Source organism: Heterodontus francisci, chromosome 8 (assembly GCF_036365525.1).
Source record: "Heterodontus francisci isolate sHetFra1 chromosome 8, sHetFra1.hap1, whole genome shotgun sequence".
NCBI lineage: Eukaryota > Metazoa > Chordata > Chondrichthyes > Heterodontiformes > Heterodontidae > Heterodontus > Heterodontus francisci.
In genome coordinates this window covers 12,981,811-13,001,977 of record NC_090378.1, presented here as the reverse complement: position 1 = coordinate 13,001,977, position 20,167 = coordinate 12,981,811, and the positions used below count along the sequence as shown (strand labels likewise).

Below are 20,167 nucleotides of genomic sequence, written 5' to 3'. Positions count from 1 at the left end.
TTTTTAATTCATTCCTGGCATGTCGGCATCACTGGCTATGCCGGCATTTATTGCCCATCCCTAATTGCCCTTGAGAAGGTGGTGGTGAGCTGCCTTCTTGAATCACTGCAGTCCATGTGAGGTAGGTACACCCACAGTGCTGTTAGGAAGGGAGTTCCAGGATCTTGACCCAGCAACAGTGAAGGAACGGCGATATAGTTCCAAGTCAGGATGGTGTGTGGCTTGGAGGGGAACTTGCAGGTGGTGATGTTCCCATGCATCTGCTGCTCTTGTCCTTCGAGGTGGTAGAGGTCGCGGGTTTGGAAGGTGCTGTCTTCGGAGCCTTGGTGCATTGCTGCAGTGCATCTTGTAGCTGGTACACACTGCTGCCACTGTGCATCGGTGGTGGAGAGAGTGAATGTTTGTGGATGAGGTGCCAATCAAGCTGGCTGCTTTGTCCTGGATGGTGTCGAGCTTCTTTGTTGTTGGAGCTGCACCCATCCAGGCAAGTGGAGAGTATTCCATCACACTCCTGACTTGTGCCTTGTAGATGGTGGACAGGCTTTGGGGAGTCAGGAGGTGAGTTACTCGCCGCAGGATTCCTAGCCTTTGACCTGATCTTGTAGCCATGGTATTTATTTGGCTACTCCAGTTCAGTTTCTGGTCAATGGTAGCCCCTAGGATGTTGATAGTGCGGGATGCAGCGATGGTAATGCCGTTGAATGTCAAGGGGAGATGGTAAGATTCTCTCTTGTTGGAGATGGTCATTGCCCGGCACTTGTGTGGCGCGATTGTTACTTGCCACTTATCAGCCCAAGCCTGGATATTGTCCAGGTCTTGCTGCATTTCTACACGGACTGCTTCAGTATTTGAGGAGTCGCGAATGGTGCTGAACATTGTGCAATCATCAGCAAACATCCCCACTTCTGACCTCATGATTGAAGGAAGGTCATTGATGAAGCAGCTGAAGATGGTTCAGCCTAGGACACTACTCTGAGGAACTCCTGCAGTGATGTCCTGGAGCTCAGATGATTGACCTCCAACAACCACAATCATCTTCCTTTGCGCTAGGTGTGATTCTAACCAGCAGAGAGTTTCCCCCCTGATTCCCATTGACTCCAGTTTTGCTGGGGCTCCTTGGTGCCATAATCCGTCAAATGCTTCCTTGATGTCAAGGGCAGTCACTCTCACCTCACCTCTTGAGTTCAGCTCTTTTGTCCATGTTTGAACCAAGGCTGCAATGAGGTATCACTGAGCAGTATAGATATATATAAGGGGAAGCCAGAGAAACACATGAGGGAGAAAGGAAGGGAAGGATATTTTAATAGGGTTAGATGAGGTAAGGGTGGGAGGGGGCTCGAGTGGAGCATTAATATTGACACACTATGTCCCAGGACGAGGCACCAGAGTGCTGGTAGCATCCGAGCACTGCAAGAGAGGAGGGTAAAAGTAAAATACATAGGATATCTGGCACAGAAGCAGGCCATTTGGCCCACCCAGTTCATGCCAGCATTTATGCTGCACTTGAGCCTCTTCCCATCTTTCCTTATCTAAATCTGTCATGTAACCCTCTGTTCCTTCCCCATCATACAGTAGTCTAGCTTTCCCTTAAATGCATCTATACTATTCGGTCCACCACTTCTGACACTGCAAACCCTTACTTTAAGGGGTAAGGTTTCCCTTGGTGATTTCACATTGTAAAATTCATCTGTGAAGATGCCCAGTTTTAGTTGCTGGATGGAGCAAATTGAGATCGTGAACATACAGTGCCGTAAGACGACAGAATTCTTTCTTACAAGCGGCTCTTAACCTAAGGTCCGATTGCGTGCGATATTGCTATCGTAATGATTCAACAGTCTGTCACTTCAAGGGGACGGTTCTAGAAAGCCAACGAATGCTCTCAGTGCGAGAGACTATAGGAATACCAGAGCTCTTTGAAAATTTAATCAGGCTTACTCACCAGCTCTGACCACATATGACTGCAGGGGGTGGGTGTAAGATGTTACATTAATTATTTTCTTGTAAGGCACTGCATTAAGTTACTGAAACATGATGTAAATTGAAAGCTTCTTGCTTATTGTACGTTTCCGAGCCACGCATTCTTCAATTTTCACATTTGCTTATTGCTGGCAAAAGTGTAATCACTGTTTTGATCTGCGCTCAGTGAGATAAAATGCGTGGAGTGACTGCCAGCTAGAAAGGGCTTCAATCAAATTTATGTCTAGTGTGAGTCATAATCCCTTTGCTGTTGAAAGCAAATAAATGCTAATGTGTTAAATACTTTTTTATATATATATCCATGAGTGTGTAAAATCAACTTGCACAGACTAGCCTTGTATTCCCTTAAATACAGAAAATTAGGCAATGGTCTAATTAAGGTGTTTTAAGATGATTGAAGGATTTGAGGGCAAATAGAGAGAAATTATCTCCTCTAGTGGGGGCTGGGAAGAGGTGGGGGGTGGGGAGTCCAGAACAAGGGGCTATGACATAAAAATTAAAGCTAAGCCATTCAGGGTTGATGACAGGAAGCACTTCTTCACGCAAACGATGGTGGAAAGCAGAAAACTCCCGCAAAAATGCTATTAAGGCTGAGGGTCAATAGAAATTTCAGAACTGAATTTGATAGATTTTTGTTCGGGTATTAAGGGTTACGGAATCTAGGCGGGTAAATTTTGATACAATTCTAAAGGGGGTGCAGGAGCAGAGGGACCTCGGGGTAAATGTGCACAAATCATTGAAGGTGGCAGGGCAGGTAGAGAAAGCAGTTATAAAGGCATATGGGATCCAGGATTTTATAAATAGAGGCATAGAGTACAAACGCAAGGAAGTTATGATGAATCTGTATCAAACACTGGTTCGGCCTCAACTGAAGTATTGTGTCCAATTTTGGGCACCACACTTATGAAAGGATTTTTTTTCTTTGTTCATGGGATGTGGGCATCGCTGGCTAGGCCAGTATTTATTGCCCATCCCTAATTGCCCTTGAGAAGGTTGGTGGTGAGCTGCCTTCTTGAACCGCTGCACAGTGCTGTTGGGAAGGGAGTTCCAGGACTTTGACACAGCGACAGTGAAGGAACGGCGATATAGTTCCAAGTCAGGATGATGTGTGGCTTGGAGGGGAACTTGCAGGTGGTGGTGTTCCCATGCATCTGCTGCCCTTGTCCCTCTAGGTGGTAGAGGTTTGGAAGGTGCTGTCTAAGGAGCCTTGGTGCATTGTTGCAGTGCATCTTGTAGATGGTACACACTGCTGCCACTGTGCGTCGGTGGTGAAGGGAGTGAATGTCGAAGGTTGTGGATGGGGTGCCAATCAAGCGGGCTGCTTTGTCCTGGACGGTGTCGAACTTCTTGAGTGTTGTTGGAGCTGCACCTATCCAGGCTTTGGAGAGGGTGCAGAAAAGATTTACAAGAATGTTCCAGGGATGAGGGGTTTCAGTTACGTGGATAAATTGGAGAAGCTGGGGTTGTTCTCCTTAGAGAAGAAACGGTTGAGAGGAGATTTGATAGAGGTTTAAAAATCATGACGGAATAGACAAGGAGAAACTGTCCCATTGACAGAAGGGTCACGAGCCAAAGGACACCCATTTAAGGTGATTGGCAACAGAACCAACAGGAGGTGGCATGAGGAAAAATCTTTTTAAGCAGCATATGGTTAGGATCTGGAATACACTGCCTGAGTGTGTGGTGGAGGCAGATTCAATTGTGACTTTCAAAAGGAAATTGGATAAGAACCTGAAGCGAAATTATTTTCAGGGTCTCAGGAAAGGGCAGGGGAGTTGGACTTGTTGAATTTCTCTTGCAGAGAGCTGGCACGGGCTCTACAGGCCGAATGACCTCCTCCTGTGCATTAACCATTCTATCATTCTATGAAATTAAGATACAGATCAGCCATGATCTAATTGAATGGCATAACAGGCTCGAGGGGCTGAATGGCCCACTGCTGCTCCTATGTTCCTTCCTTCCTAAATCAAGGTGTACAAGTTGCCAAGAAGTATGTTTGTTTTACATGTTAACTTGTCTTGCAGAGCCAACCACGATTGAGACAACCTCTTTCGGGGCAGCTGGTGCAAAAACCACTGTGGCAACCATAACCTCGACCACTTCTGAGAAAGCTCTCGCCACTACAACTCTGGCTGCAGGCACGAAAGAGGGCAGCCGAGGGCCCAGGCCAGGCCTGCCTGACGCTGGGACTAAGACACCCCCAGTGTCCAGCTTCTTCCCCATCCCTGAGAGATTCTGTGAGGCAACGCAAGCCAGGGAAATAGGCTGGCCTCAGACACAGCGAGGCCTAATGGTGGAGCGCCCATGTCCTAAGGGCACTCGAGGTAAGAGATTTTCATTTTAGTGCCTCAGTTTTGTCAGCGTGTAACGTGTGTATGCTATTTAAAATGTTTGAAAGTACTCAATTTATTCCAGAAGAATTGAAATGGAGAATTCTTGCCTGGTTGTAAAGTGTATATTTGTGATGGATTATTTTAAAGGATATTGTTGCCATATCAGGCCCTTTGCTTGCAATAATGAGCCTAAAGGAGCATGAGACTGCTTTCAAATGTTAACGGCTTTACTGCTACACATTGCTGTCCACTGAATCGTGCTTGCTTCTTGCAACAGGACTGTGATAAGAATACAGTAGTGATTCCAGTAAAGTACCTGAAGAAGTAGAAATGAAGGGCATGATCCCAATAACAAACTGTGTGATTGGAAAATAAAGTCCAAGTCTTGCAGAAAAGGAGGAGATGCAGCTTATTTTGAGCGTAAGGCAGAGCTGGGTGTGGTAAAGGCCATGAGTTGGCGGTTGGCATGTTTTTGGCACAGGAATGAATCTGAGAGGTCAATTTTAAGTAGCGTCTTCAAGGAGGAGGGAGCGACATAATGAGACATTGTGCTTTTAAAGGAGGGAATTTCAGAGCTTAGGGCCTAGGCAGCTGAAGGTACAGATACCAATAGAGGCATGAAGCATGTCAGGGATGCACAGAATTGGCCAGAATTGGAGGAGTGTGGAGCTCTCCGATCTGGGGTAGGTTACAGATAGGGAAGGGGCGAGGGCATGGAATAATTTGAACACAAGGATGAGAATTTTAAATGTAAGGCACTCCAATGAGGTCATACAACAGCTGACTGTAGTCACTCAGCATGAACTGAGATATTTCTTGATGCGATGAGCTCTATATAAAAGTCTATTTTGGTGTAATGGTTTGTTGTTGCTCAGTGTATCATGAAGAAGTGAAATAATTAGATTGCTCCTTTTGCTAAATATTCCAAGAACTGTGGTTTGTAAGTCACAAGCTTGTCTTACACTCATCTCTCTGGAATAGCACAGGCAACTTACCCCTCTACTTTGCTCTACAAGTGTAAGGCATGACCCCTGACCCCTCCATTGCTGGCAGACGCTTCAGTCAATGCCGCTAACATTCTGGAACTTAAACCACTTCACTTTGTTAACTCTCTTCCCTCTTTCAGAAACCACCTCACAACCCGCCTCTTCTACTATGTCTTTAGCCATGCAACCACTTCTTGCTGCAACATAGAATCCTACAACACAGAAGGAGGCCATTTGGTCCATTGTCCCTGTTCAGACTCCTTGAAAGAGCCATCCAGTTAGTCTCACTCAGCCTGCCTTTTCTCATAGCCCTACAATTTCTTTCTCTTCAAGTATTTATCCAGTTCCCTTTTGAAAGTTACTCTTGAATTTGCTTCCACCACCCTTCCAAAAAGTGTGTTCCAAATCCTAACAATTCACTGAGTAGAATACATTTCTTCACCTGTTGCCGATCCCCATCCCCAGTTTTTTTTGCCTGTTATCTTCAATAGGTGTCCTCTAGATACCAACCCCTCCAACCCACCCCACCCCAGTTGTGTATCTACATTTATATCTACACCATTTGGTAAAGTTGTGGGATTTTTGTTTTGGTGAGTTGATGCTCACTTTTGTTATTACCCAGGTGTCTTCTTTTCTGCAAATCGCAGACCATCTACACACGGATGATGGGGGAGGGAGAATAAAAACTAAAGGAGGCCCGCCCTCCCACCCACGCAGTTGCAGGAAAGTCAGTGATAACTAGCAACAATGCTGCTGCCTGGCCAATTCTTAAGCTGCATCGTTGAAGAGACTAATGATGCTGCCAGCCTTCAGCAAGCAATGCATCAGTCACCCTGTGGGCGCATCTTGACACGTGGTGCATTGACCAATGCCACATGTAATCTCCCTCCCTGGGCACTGGGGCAAGCCCCCATCTCTCGCCAAAACAAATGACTGGCTGTCACCTGAGCAGTCACGGTTAAGAGCGGGTGGAGTCACTGAGGACCCCTCTCTGAAGCTGTGGTCAGCTCCCAGGTGAATGTAAACTTCCAGAATATGCTGCTGCTTTTGATAAGGCAAGATAATTAATTGTGCAGCCTTTTGTGGCCCAGGCTCAGTCTTACAGCCATTGTCTTCCTCCTCTTCCCTTTATAAGATCAGAGAGCTCAGAAACTGCTGTCGACCGCCACATATGGCATTTGACACCATCTATCTCACTCTGAAGGGTTTGGCAGTGGCATCAAAACCTTGTCCAACTGTGACACCAATAATGTAGCACAGCTTTTTGAAAAGCCTGGGGTGTGCCTCCTGCACTTGAGTTAATTGGATCTGTCCTCTAATAATCAACTAAATTGGTGTTTTTAGTTCACTGAGGGGTAATCATTATTCACTGTGTTAAGCCAACATTTGAGATGCTCAGTCATATTAACTGTGCTGAAAAGTGCTCTCACTGTCGAATGGCAGAAATGCCCATTAGCATGTAATGCAATGGTAACCCCACTCCCAAAACATCACTACTGATGACGATTGTCATCTATCTGATACACATTTCTGTTTATTTTTTTCTCTCTTTCTCCATTCAAGAAAATAATCAAAAAGGCTAATGGAATGTTGGCCTTTATATCCAGAGGACTGGAATACAAGGGGATAGAAGTCATGCTTCAGCAAAGCCGTGGTTCCACCACAGCTGGAGTTACTGTGAGCAGTTCTGGGCGTCACACCTTAGGAAGGATATATTGGCCTTGGAAGGAGTGCAGCGTAGATTTACCAGAATGATAGCTGGACTCCAAGGATTAAGCTATGAGGAGAAATTAAACAACTAGCGTTGCATTCTCTGAATTTAGGTTAAGGGATAATTTGATCAAAGTATTCAAAATATTAAGGGGAACAGATAGGGTAGATAGAGAGACACTGGGCTGGATCTTGTGCTCAGCCTGAAGGCAGAATTCATGGTTTGGGCTGGGGGGGCTGTGGAATCGGAGCAGAATCACCCGCCACGGAAGTCGACGCCATAATTCCGAGTTACGATTTTCCCAGAGGTTTCGAAGTTTCATTCCGGCACTTCCGCTGCCCGGCGACAGAACTGTACTTCAAATGCGTAAATTACCTTTTTTGCATAAATGAGAACGCAATTCGCCATGATCCTACCAGCTGTTCACAATCTTCTGCTTGCCGTGCGGCACTCAAGTGCCTTCACTTTCCCGTCCTTTAAAAGCTGGCGCCACCGAGGCGAGAGTCCTCGATGCCTGCAAAGGTTAGGTAAGCTTTGCCGTACTGTCCCGCAGAATTTGTTGCAACATCAGACACTGCCAGTAAAGTTAATCCCCAGAAGTGAGGGGAGGTTGGAATGCTTAAGTGTATATCGTTGAGGGAGGGGGGGGGGGTGGGTGGGTGGATTTCTGCAAATGTATATTCTTTGGGGGTGGAAGGGGGGAGCTCTGCAAATGGGTACTGTGTGGGGGATTGGGGTGGCGGGGGGGATGAGGATTGATCTCTGCAATCCAATATCAGGAGACACCGTAAACAGCGTCACCAATGCTGCCCCTGCCACGTGATTGGGGGGGACGGCCACTGGCATTATGGTAAGTGGCCGCCCACCACTTAATCGCGGTGGTACAGCTGTGAGGGTCACGTGCAGGATGGCTGAAATTTTGCTGTCCCGGTGGCACGGCTACAAAATTCAGCCCACTATTTCCGCTAGTTGGAGAATTTAGAACAATGGGGCATAGACTAAAAATTGGAGCCAGACTTTTGAGGAGTAAATTTAGGAAACACTTATTCAGGCAAAGGGTGGGAGAAGTTTGGAACACTCTTCCACAAATGGCAGTTGATGCTTGATCAATTAATTTTATAACTGAGATTGATAGATATTAGTTATCCAAATGTACTTTGAGGGATATGGGGCAAAGGCGGGTATATGGAGTTAGGTCACAGATCAGCCATGATATCATGGAATGGCAGAACAGGCTTGTGGGGCTGAATGGCCTCCTCCTGTTCCTATGTGCCATTTCTCCCTGACTCTCACTGAGGTAGTTACAAGTCAGCATCCAATATTCCCACCCCTCCTACCACCTCACCTCACTGCACCCCCGAGAAAGGCATTTTTTTCATATATGATCTAAAATGGTTGGCAGCCAAATGTAATCTCCCTGCCCTCTAACAGTGCTGCACTCCCTCAGTACTGCACAGGAGTGTTAACCTAGATTGTGTGCTGAAGTCTCTGGAGTAGGACTTGAACTCATGATCAGCTGGCCTCAGAGGCAAGAGTGCTACCCACTGAGCCATGGCTGACGCATAAGAGGGCAGTTTCATATTGACACATTTCTGACTGCCCCAGGATGAGAATGTGCTGTATGTGAATTCCATAAATAGAAGATCGTGAAAGAATTCAGTTGATGTTGCAGCTGATGGTGTTGGCTGCAGGTCTTGAGTTTGTTAATGTATAATTGTTAATTATACATTAATGTATAATGTTGGTCAAGATCACACATATGGTGCTTTCTCCTCCTTGTTGTGCTCCCATAATCTACCAGTCATTTGTCTGGAGCAGAACTTTGACCGACTAATTTTCATCCTGTTTCATGAAATGAGGCAGCATCCCTGTCATTCACCAATAGAGCATTCCTTTAACTGACAATCTGTTTATAAACATCTCTTAAACGCCACATAAAACATCACCCCCTGTTCCCTGCCCCCACTGCACCCCACTCCTGGCTGCTGCAGGAGGTTTGGATTGTCGAGTGTAAGGGACCATCAATTCAGGAGGAGCAGACAGGAAGCTACAACCAGTTGGGAAGAGCTCGGAGGCAGATCAGAAAGTCTGGAGGCTTGGAACATCGTGTCCTGTCTCCTGACCGGATTTAAACTTTGACATCATGCACAGGACCTCCTTTCACTTTTCATCTCCTTGCCCCTAGCCCTGCCCAACCATCACTGAGCTGTGCTTCACAATTTTTGAACCAATGAGCCACTACGAGCCTTATCCAGGAATGGAAAGCATGAGCCTTACAGAATGGTTGCCTTGGTACCAAGGAAAGGGTTTGGAATACATTCATTTGAAGAGCTAGCATCAGCACAGGGGTGATGGGCTAAATGGCCTCCTTCTTGTACAGTAAATGGCCATGATTAATGAGACTGCGCTACGTGAGCCATTTGTCCCATGCCTTTGGGGAAACATTACCATAATATTGATCATATTCAAGCCAAGAAAAGGGAAATCACATTGCAGAAGGTGGCATTGTGCAGGATTCATATCTCTGAACTTTCCCTGGCAGCAGACTGTTCCAGACTGAAAGCAGAAAATGCTGGAAACACTCAGCAGGTCAGGCAGCATCAGTGGAGAGAGAAAGCAAGTTAACATTTCAGGAAGCTGGCCTTTCATCAGAATTGGAAATAAAATTACAGATTTAACAGCTTATAAGCAAGTGCATAGAGCCAGGGTGAAAATGGCAAAGGGTAGGGGGAGAAAAGCAAGGAGGAAGGTCTGTGATTGGATGGAGGACAGGAGTGATTAAGTTATGAAAAGAGATAATGGTGCAAGGCAAAAGTGGGTGATAATGGGAAAAGAAAAGAAGCAAAATGCAAAGTGTAAATGGCAACAAAACCATTACCAAGAGCTGCTGGGAGGGAAAATGGTGGCTGTGGTTATGATGCATGAGACCTGCAGCTGGTGTCTGGATTAGGTGCACGTTAAAAGATCCTTTGGACTAATTGATGAAGAGCAAGGAATTCCCCCTCCCACCAACGTCCTGGTCATTATTCCTCTCCCCCTGACCAAAATATAGCAAAACAACGGTCCCTCATCTTTTTGCCGTTTATTGGGATCTTGCTATGCACAAAATACCTGCTATGTTTGCTGACATAACAGCAATCATTGGACTGTCAAAATGATTAATTGTATGTTTAGTGTCGTGGGGCATCTCTGAGAAATGTGATGAATACAAGCCTTTATTTGTAATTTTGTTGAAGCTGTCCAAAATATCTCTTTGCGTACTGCCACGACCCCCTTGACGTCTCAGTCACTGAAGATGTAACACTATTAACAAGTATCATAGCACATTCACACAAAATTCTCCTATCTGTCATTTCAAATTAAACAGGCTAACACTCTTTGTTAAAAAGGAAATTTAAAAAAAACACATTTAAGCAGCTTGTTATCAATCCTGAGGTGTTAATTCCTTGCTTTTTGATACCTTTCTTGATGTATTTTTTTTTCAAAATGGAGCCTGCGTTCATAAATGCTACACAAGTTCTGGAATTATCGAACGTTCTGTCACAGAAACAGATTGGACGGCCCAGCAAGTCTGTGCTGGTTTGTTTTTTTTAAACCATGCATCACCTTGTCCAATCTTCCTCTCCTGATCGCTTCCCACAGCCATTAATATTCTTTTTCAAGTAAGCATCTATAATTCCCCTTTTAAAGAAAAGGACTCTGCTTCAGCAACAGTTTGTGGCAGAGAATCCCACATTGTAACTACCTGCTGTGTGAAGAGATTTTTCCCTAATCTTCCCTTTAATTCTTCGTCTGATTGCTTTAAATGTCTGCACTCTTATTGCAATCTCCCCAGGCAGTGGAAACAGTCTGTCACTACCCACTTTCACATAAACTGCCTCTTGATTTTCTCAGTTCTAGTGAATAAATCCTAATTTCTCAATTCTCTCTCTCTCTCTCTCTCTCTCTCTCTGAAATCAACTAAAGTTCTCTACCTTGGGTTGAAATGCTTCCATCCTGTCACTATCTCTATAACCACCTCCAGTCCTACAATCGCCTGCCCCGAGCTTTTCACTCCTTTGACTCCAGCCTCTTGCACAATCTCTCTCCCTTCAACCAGCCATTAGTAGCTGTGCTTTCAGCTGCTGAAACCCCGCTCTCTGGAATTCCCCCTGAAACCTCTCCACCTCCCTCCCTCGGCTAGGACGCATGTTAAAGCTCATCTCTTTGAGCTTTTCCTCTCAATCAGTTTTTTTGCTCAACATCTGTTTTTCTTTACAATTCTGTGAAACACCTTCAGGTGTTTTTCTGCATTTTTGCCACTAAATAAATGCTATAAGACTTCAGCTACTCATCTTTTATGACATACTAGTGAATCTGTGCTTCCCTTTTTCCATATCCTTCCTTTAGTGGGGTGCCCAAAACTATGCACAATACTACATCTCATTACTGTTTCATACTGAAGCAAAATACTGCAGATGCTAGAAATATGAAAGAGAAACAGAAAATGCTGCAAATACACCGCAGGTCAGGCAGCATCTGTGGAGAGAGAAACAGAGCGAATGGACTGAATTTTACCAGCCTCTCAACGCCATGGGTTGTGGCTGGGGAGCCCGTAAAATGCGAGCGGGAGCAGCCTGCCACGACCCACGACGCCAAGAAGGCCCCGCCAGATATTAGCAGCAGTGGTGAGGCCTTCATTAAAATATTGAAATTAGATAAATTAACATACAAATGAACTTATCTGCTGCCGCCACCATCCCACACCGAATTTACGGCCAACCGGCCGCAACTCGCGTGCCTTCCGAGGCGAGACACTGGTGGGGAGGAATAAAATGATCAGGGTGGGGTGAGGGAGGGGTGGGGAAGCGGGTAAAACTATTCCTATAGGTTGTGGGGATGGTGGGAAGGGGTTGAGAGTTAAAGATACTGAAGTTCGGGGGGGAAAGTTAAGAATTTCAAGAAGCATTTTTTCGGGGCGATAGGTAAATTTATGTATTGATTGTAAATTGGCATTCGGCCTAGTTCACCTGTAAACTTTGAACATTTTTGAAGTGCTGGGCTTCCGAGATTTCAGGTCCTAATGCCGCTGGCATATTGAGAATGGACTTTAAAAATGCGGAGTTGGGGAAGTAGCAAAAAGAAAGATAAAATAAACTCCTGTTAAAATGGGAGGGTATAAAATCCAAGCGTTCTGATCCACCGCTGCAGAATGTGGACCTTCTATGTGGACCTTCCATAGTATTGGCAGCACAGAAACAGGACAATAGGTCCATGCTGGTGTTTATGCTGCACACAGTTGTCAGTGCCTGGCATGCATGGGGCTGATCATAAGAGCAACAGTGGGAGGCAAAAGGAAACTCGAGGAGAGATGGTGCCAGACAGGGTTCAGCCACAAAAAGCACATAGAAGTGTTTTCATGCTCGGAAATCATTGTGGAACGCAGTCAAAAACAATCCTTAGAATTCACTGACCGGATTTCATGATCCCCAACACCAATTATTCATCAAAAGAAGGATTCTTGCCAACACGTCTGTTGCTTCTGTCCAGCGATCTTGTACATTAATAACTGAACTATTTCTACATCAAGTGCATTAAGTGAATGTAAAAGGTAAAATTTCCAACAAAAGCAGTCTTTTAAAACAAAGAATTTTGTAGTCGATGTCCCGTGGCATGGCTAAAGGGAGGTAAAGTCAAACATTTCTTTGGGCGAAGCACAGGTATAGCCTGAGGGATAATTCAACTGTGGCATGCAGACATAATTCAGTTCTCAGAATTACGTCCTCCTACCAGTGGTGGCACGACAGCACCTTCATTGGGGCAAGGGGGCATGCATATAGGATGGAAAGTTTACAAAGGCAATGTTCATTATAAATCGGGACATCTTAATTAATAATGGCGAAAAGTTGATAAGTGCATGCCTGGTAAGATCTCTAATATGTTACTATTTGATCACATATGTTGCACACTGGGAGTCAACCAAGTGTAGTTATCAGTTGAAGCAAGGTTAGAGGACAATAAATAATTGGCCCAGGGTATGAGCCATGATTCAACAACTTGTATTTCTATAGTGCCTTAAACATATTAAAACATCCAAAGGTGCCGCACAGGAGCGTCACAAAGCAAAATTTGACATTTTTGACACAATTTGACAGAGTTCATTCCCAGTGTTCAGGTCCTTCTGGTGTCCTGGCCAACTTTCGCCTCTCAACCAACACCATCAAGATCAGATTCTCTGGTCATGCATCTCAGTACTGTTTATGGGACCTTGCTGTGCACAAATCAGCTGCTGCACTTACCAGCAAAATAACAGTGGCAACATTGCAACAGTGACAACACTTCAAAAGTACTTCATTGGCTGTAAAGGGTTATGTGATGTCCTAAAGATTCGAAAGGCGTGAGATAAATGGGAAGTTGCCTCTTTATTTTGAAGGGGGGAGCATCTAAATTTCAAATCATATAAATTTATAATTAATAATGCAGGGCCAAATTATGGGAAGTTGTAAATGCGTTTGAGGACTGAATTTAAATTCTTATTTTTAAATCTGGAAATAAAAGGCTATGTATCAATAAAGGTGACCATGAAGCTGTTAGATTGTTGTAAAAACCCAACTGGTTAACGTCCTTTGAGGGCAAGAAACCTGCTGTCCTTACCCAGTTTGGGCCTATATGTGCCTCAGTCCCACACCAGCATGGTTGACTCTGAAACTGCCTTTCGAAGTGGCCTAGCAAGCCACTCAGTTGTATCAAACCACTACAGGAATAAAACCCATCACCACCTTCTCAGAGGACTGGCCTGTAGCCTCTGGAGCTTAGAAGCAGAAAATTCGTAAGGGGCTTGAAAGGGTAGATGCTGAGAAATTGTTTCCTCTGTCTGGGGATTCCAGAACACCAGGTCTGAGTCTCAGATTAAGGAGTCAGCCATTTAGATGAGGAAAGCTTCTTCACTCAAAGGATTGGGAATCTTTGGAATTCTTTTCCCCAGACAGCTGCAGCTGCTCAGTCGTTGTGTATATTCAAGACAGAAGTTGATAGGGGAATTAAGGGATATGGGGACAGTGCAGGGAGGTGGAGTTGAGGTAGGGGATCTGCCATTGATATTGAATGGTAGAGCAGGCTCGTAGGGCCAAATGGCCTACTCCTGCTCCTATTTCTTATATTCTTACGGTCTAACTAGGGATGGGCAATAAATCCCGGCCTGGCCAGCGACACCCACATCCCAAAAAATGAATTTTAAATATAAATGGCTACAACATTTGCCCACGTCCTAACAATCAGCCGCCTCCAAAGTAATTTCTTGTGTTTGAAGCACTGAGAGATGTGACTGGTCATTTCTATGCGCTTTGCATTTTTGTTGCCTTTTTTTAAGTAGCAGGGATGTTCAAAATTGGACCAGATGAGTCATAGCTGGAGAAGTCAAATATTTGGATTGGAATAGTTGGCATTTCCTGGATGGTGGGCACTTGGCTGTGTCAGTGGGTAGTCAGAGGTGGTTAGTAGTTTGGAGCAGCGGGTAACTGTAGAGGCTAAACCACTATTTATGCACTGTTGGTGTTTTACATGCACAGAAATACGCTTCCAAGGCTTATCTAATTTGTTCTGCTTCATCTCTTGTAGGCACTGCCTCTTATCTCTGCATGGTTTCCACTGGAATGTGGAACCCTAAGGGTCCTGATCTTAGCAACTGTACTTCACACTGGGTCAATCAAGTGGCTCAAAAGGTTTGTTCATGAGGTTTTATTTTGTTTAAATGCCAACCAGCGGTGATTAAAACCAAGTGCTGAAGATTCCATTTGATGAAAACCTCAGTAATGCATCAGATTTTTGAGCAATATTTACACTGTGTTAGCTGAAAGTCTGTTAAAGACTTTCTAAACTTGTACCTCACTGATATAGAATCCTCAAATGACTGCTCACATATGCATGTGCTATTACATCCTTATAACCAAGGGTTTAATAAAAATAAGTTGCCTGTTTTAAGGATCAAAGAGGCATTGTGGGTACTTATCCTCAGGAACAAAGTGACCTTTTGCCTTCGCATTTGGAGACTTCAGCTTCCAGTCTGGTTGCCATTGGCAACCAATTTGTGGCCTGTGAAGAAATGGACATATTAGTTTTCTTTTAGGAGATTCAGTGAGTAATTGGGAATTCAAAGAGCATTTGTGTAGCACCCCTCATATGCAATTAACGTGTGGGAGAGTCTGCTGTGTTTGAACAAAGACTGCTGTAAAGACATTTGTGTCTCTCTTTATCAGCTTCTGAGCCATTTAATCTTGAAATAATACATTTCCAAACAGCGAAAATTGGTGAGAAAATGGCCAAATGATTTATTCCACCAGTGGAGCTCAGCCTGGAGGTTACTGCTGGTGATCTTAACTTACAAGAGTCTTAACACACTTGGATCAGACACTGTTTTAATTGAGATGGTAGTCTTAATTTAAATGGTCAGCACCTCTGTTCAAGTGAAAGGAATGCGAAATTCAATACAAGTGCATTAAGCATTTGCAAATTTAACCTTGTCAACAGTGATTTCTAGGCTTTTAGTCTTTTTATTCATTTGAAGCTTTAGATAGTCCAAATAACACAGTGTTAGGAGAGTTAGAAGGTGCTGCAAATACACAACAGTCCAACAACACCTTGGAAGCTGAGTTGAGACTTCATCAGGCAAAAGGCTTGACATTCAAAATGTTAGCCTTTCAGCTCTTTTTCAGATGCCGGCTGGCCAACTGTATATTCCCAACATTCTTCTTTAACGCTTTATAGCAAGTGTGTGTTAATCATCTCAGTGGAATAGGTCTCCATTCCCTCTCTGTCGAGCTCCAAGGTTGGGAAGCATGTTGCTGCTGTTAACAACATTGTGACTCAAAATCATTAAGTGGCCCATCCTCATGCGTGGGCTAGACACTGAAGATGCCATCACTGCTGAGGGGAGCCCATACATAAGAGCATAAGAAATAGGAGCAGGAATGGACCATTCAGCCCATCAAGCCTGCTCCGCCATTCATTAAGATCATGGTTGATCTGATTGTGGCCTTAACTCCACTTTCCTGCTTGCCCCCCATAACCCTTGACTCCCTTGTAGATCAAAAATCTGTCTAACTCAGCCTTGAATATATTCAATGACCCAGCCTCCAAAGATTAGCAACCCTTTGAGAGAAGAAATTCCTCTTCATCTCCATCTTAAATGGGAGACCCCTTATTTTGAAACTGTGCCCCCTAGTTCTAGGTTCCCCCATCCTCTCAGCATCTATCCTGTCAAGCCCCCTCAGAATCTTATGTGTTTCAATAAGATCACTTCTCACTCTTCTAAGCTGCAATGAGTATGGGCCCAACCTGCTCAATCTTTCATCATAAGTGACCCCTTCATCCTCGGAATCAATCTAGTGAACCTTCTCTGAATTGTCTTCAATGCAAGTATATCCCTCCTTAAGTAAGGAGATCAAAACTGCACGCAGTATTCGAGGTGCGGTCTCAGCAATGCCCTGTACTGTTGTAGCAAGACTGTTAAAGTTCAGAAAGCTTGTTGTGGAAGGATGATGCTGGAGCCTATCTTTACTCAGTTTCACATTTATTGTACAGAGTAAAAAGATTACAAACATGTAGCTCCTCAATCAAACCCTCCACCAGTCTCAGTCTCCTGGGGCGGCGCAGTGGTTAGCACCGCAGCCTCACAGCTCCAGGGATCCGGGTTCGATTCTGGGTTCTGCCTGTGCGGATTTTGCAAGTTCTCCCTGTGCCTGTGTGGGTTTTCGCCGGGTGCTCCGGTTTCCTCCCACAGCCAAAGGACTTGCAGGTTGATAGGTAAATTGGCCATTGTAAATTGCCCCTAGTGTAGGGAGGTGGTAGGGAATATGGGATTACTGTAGGGTTAGTATAAATGGGTGGTTGTTGGTCGGCACAGACTCGGTGGGCCGAAGGGCCTGTTTCAGTGCTGTATCTCTAAATAGATCAAGCAAGACTTCAGTTAACACCCTCCACCTACATATAATTAAACAACTGATACACAATTAATAAGACCTCCCTACTTTTATACTTCATCCCCCATGCATTGAGGCCAACATTCCATTTGCCTTCCTAATTACTTGCTGTACTTGCATGCTAACGTATTGTGATTCATGTATGAGGATACCTAGAATCATACAGCACTACAGCAGGCCATTTGGCCCATCGTGCCTGTGCTGTATCTTTGAGATTCATCACAGCACGGCCAAAACACAGCCATCTTCGAGGACAACCATATTAATTCCACTCTCTCACTTTCTCTCCTTATAGCCCTGTACGTTTCATTTTGATGTACATATCTGATTTCCTTTTGAAAGTTACTATTGAATCTGCTTCCACTGCCCTTTCGGGTAGTGTATTCCAAATCATAACAACTCACTGCAGTTTTTTTAAGTTCTCTTCATCTCCCCTCTGGTTATTTTGTCAATGATCTTAAATGTGTGTCCTCTGGTTGCTGACCCTGCTGCCAGTGGAAACAGTTTTTCCTGACTTACTCTTTCAAAACCACTCTAAATTTTGAACACCTCTATGAAATCTCCACTTAACCTTCTCTACTTTAAGGAGAACAATGCCATGCGAGAGGTTGTGGGACAGAATTGCACTGGCATCAGACAAAAGTTACCGTAAGAGCTGCTACGTTGTCCCTAAAAGCCAACAGGTTCACAAATGACCTCCAGAGAGGACAAGCTGCCACCCAACCTAGTCTTGCTACATGTGACTCTTTATTCTTAATGCCTTGTGAAGTGACCTTACAAGGCACTCACCTCACAGCCAGCTTCTCAGAGCAACTAGAGATGGGCAATGGAAAGATCCAAAAATTTTACTAGCAGCACCCATGTGGAAGAACAAATATTATAAAATCATGAGGGAGAATCCTGGCTGATTTATCTCCATAATGGGCAATGGAAAGGTCCAAAAAGCTTACAGCACAGAATGAGGCCATTCAGTCCATCATGTCTGTGCCGGCTGTAAAAGAGCTATCCTGCCTAATCGCAGCTTCCAGCTCTTGGCCCATAGCCCTTTGGTTATGGGAGCTCAAGTGCCTATCTAAGTATTTTTTTTAATGCAATGAGGGTTTCTGCCTCTACCACCCTTTCACTCTCTGGGTGAAAAATTACTCCTCCGCTCCCTTCTAATCCTTCTACCAGTTAATTTAAATCTATGCCCCTCTGGTTATTGACCTCTCCGCTAAGGGAAATAGGTCCTTCCTATCCACTCTGTCTAGACCCTTCATAATTTTATACACCTTAATTAAATCTCCCTTCAGCCCCTCTTTTCCAAAGAAAACAGCCCCAACCTATCCAATCTTCCGTCTAGCTAAAATTCGCCATTCTTGTCAACATTGTCGTAAATCTTTTAAACCTCTCTATTGTGATCACATGTTCCTGTAATACAGTGACCAGAACTGGATGCAGTACTCTAGATGCAGTTTAATTCATATTTTATACAGTTCTAGCATAACATCCCTGCGCTTATACGCTAGGCCTTGACCAATAAAGGAAAGTTTCCCATATGTTTTCTTAACCACCTTATCTATCTGTCCTGCTACCTCAGGAATCTGTGAACATGCACTTCAAGGTCCCTCTGTTTCTCTACACTCCTCAGTATCCTACCATTTGTGTATTCTTTTGCCTTGTTTTCCCTCTCCAAGTGCATTGCCATGAACATCTCTGGATTGAATTCCATTTGTCACTTCTATGCCAACCTGACCAGTCCAGTGATATCTTTCTGCTTTCTCTAGCTTTCGTTCTCGCTATCAATCGCATGGCCAATTTCTGTATCATCTGCACGCTTTTTAATCATACCCCTATATTTAAGTCTAAACCATTGATATATAGCACAAAAAGCACGGGATCCAGTCCTGAGCCCTGTGGAACTCCACTGGGGGAAAGAAAATCCATTGATCATTACCCTTTGCTTCCTACCACTGAGTTCCAACTTGCCACTTTGCTTTGGATCTCATGAACTTTTAATTTTCTGTCCAGTCTACCATGTGGGACCTTGTCAAAAGCCTTACTAAAATCTATATAGACTACATTAAATGTGTTGGTCTCATCGACCCTCCTTGTTTAATCCTCAAAAAATTAAATCAAGTTAGCCAGGCATGACCTTCCCTTAACAAATCCATGCTGACTGTTCTTGATTAATCCGTGCCTTTGACCATGGCTACAGAAGTAGCTGACTCTACGCAGGCTAGGAATTAAATCTCGCCACCTTAATCATCCATACTGCTTCTTTCTACACTGCGTAGTGACTTTATCCTTGCATGGGGGGGCGGGGGGTGGGGGGAGGTGGAGAGGGGTTCATGGAGGAAGATCAATCCAAAAAGCAAAAGCAGAAGCTATCGTGAGTAGCGGTAAGCACAGCAGTGGATTGTCATCAACTCGCACCTTTGTGTAATGTCCCTCAAAGCTCTTGCTGCTACTTGCCCAAGATAATGTGAGTCATTCTGGCAGCTTCAGCTCTCTGCGAATTAGGATAGATGCTCTCTGCCATTAAGTGCAGTGCAACATGACAAAATGAGCCATTTAAACTGTGCCGTGCACTCCTGGCACTGAACTGATGACTGCTTCTGAACCAGAGAAGTTAGGTCCAGAATTTGGAATGGGCCAGACTGGGTGGATTATCATCAACTCTTAATTAACCATAATGGTTTCTGTTCGCACGTCTGCAGAAGTGATCAAATATGTCACAGCAAGTTACCGGACGTGGGTGTGTGGTTTATGGGAACTTGAGAGTGGCTGCTCTTTGTACATTATTGTGAGAGCCTGCTGAGGATATGTATTTTATGATTACAGATTAGGAGCGGTGAAAATGCTGCTAACCTTGCAAATGAGCTGGCCAAGCATACCAGAGGACCAATCTACGCAGGCGACGTGAGCTCATCAGTTAGATTGATGGAACAGCTTGTTGACATCTTAGATGCACAGCTCCAGGAGCTGCGACCGAGCGAGAAAGACTCTGCGGGTCGCAGTTTTAACAAGGTAATGCTAATGGGCCATAAAAGCATGGAGCAGAAAGTAAATGGTCTCTCTTTCGTTTGTTGGCGGCAAGAGTCACCCCTTATTCTCTGCACGCTTGTGAAATGATGGTGTGGAGGAGGCGGGGAGAATCGGCAAGATTCTGTTGTCTTCTTTCCTGACTAACCCTTTGTGTTTTGTTTCTTTTCTGTGTTGAAC

At 44.5% G+C, this 20,167-nt stretch overlaps 1 protein-coding gene across 19 annotated transcripts in view; it reads left to right on the top strand.

Moving 5' to 3' along the window:
* The window catches only part of adgrl2a (adhesion G protein-coupled receptor L2a), an 877,972-nt gene that overhangs the window by 782,631 nt on the left and 75,174 nt on the right, over positions 1–20,167 (top strand). For all 19 annotated transcript variants that reach the window (XM_068036644.1, XM_068036649.1, XM_068036640.1 and 16 more), the window contains 3 exons: positions 4,002–4,301; positions 14,604–14,707; positions 19,787–19,972. In XM_068036644.1, coding sequence (XP_067892745.1) covers positions 4,002–4,301; positions 14,604–14,707; positions 19,787–19,972 — 590 coding nt within the window. The remainder of the gene's footprint in view (positions 1–4,001; positions 4,302–14,603; positions 14,708–19,786; positions 19,973–20,167) is intronic.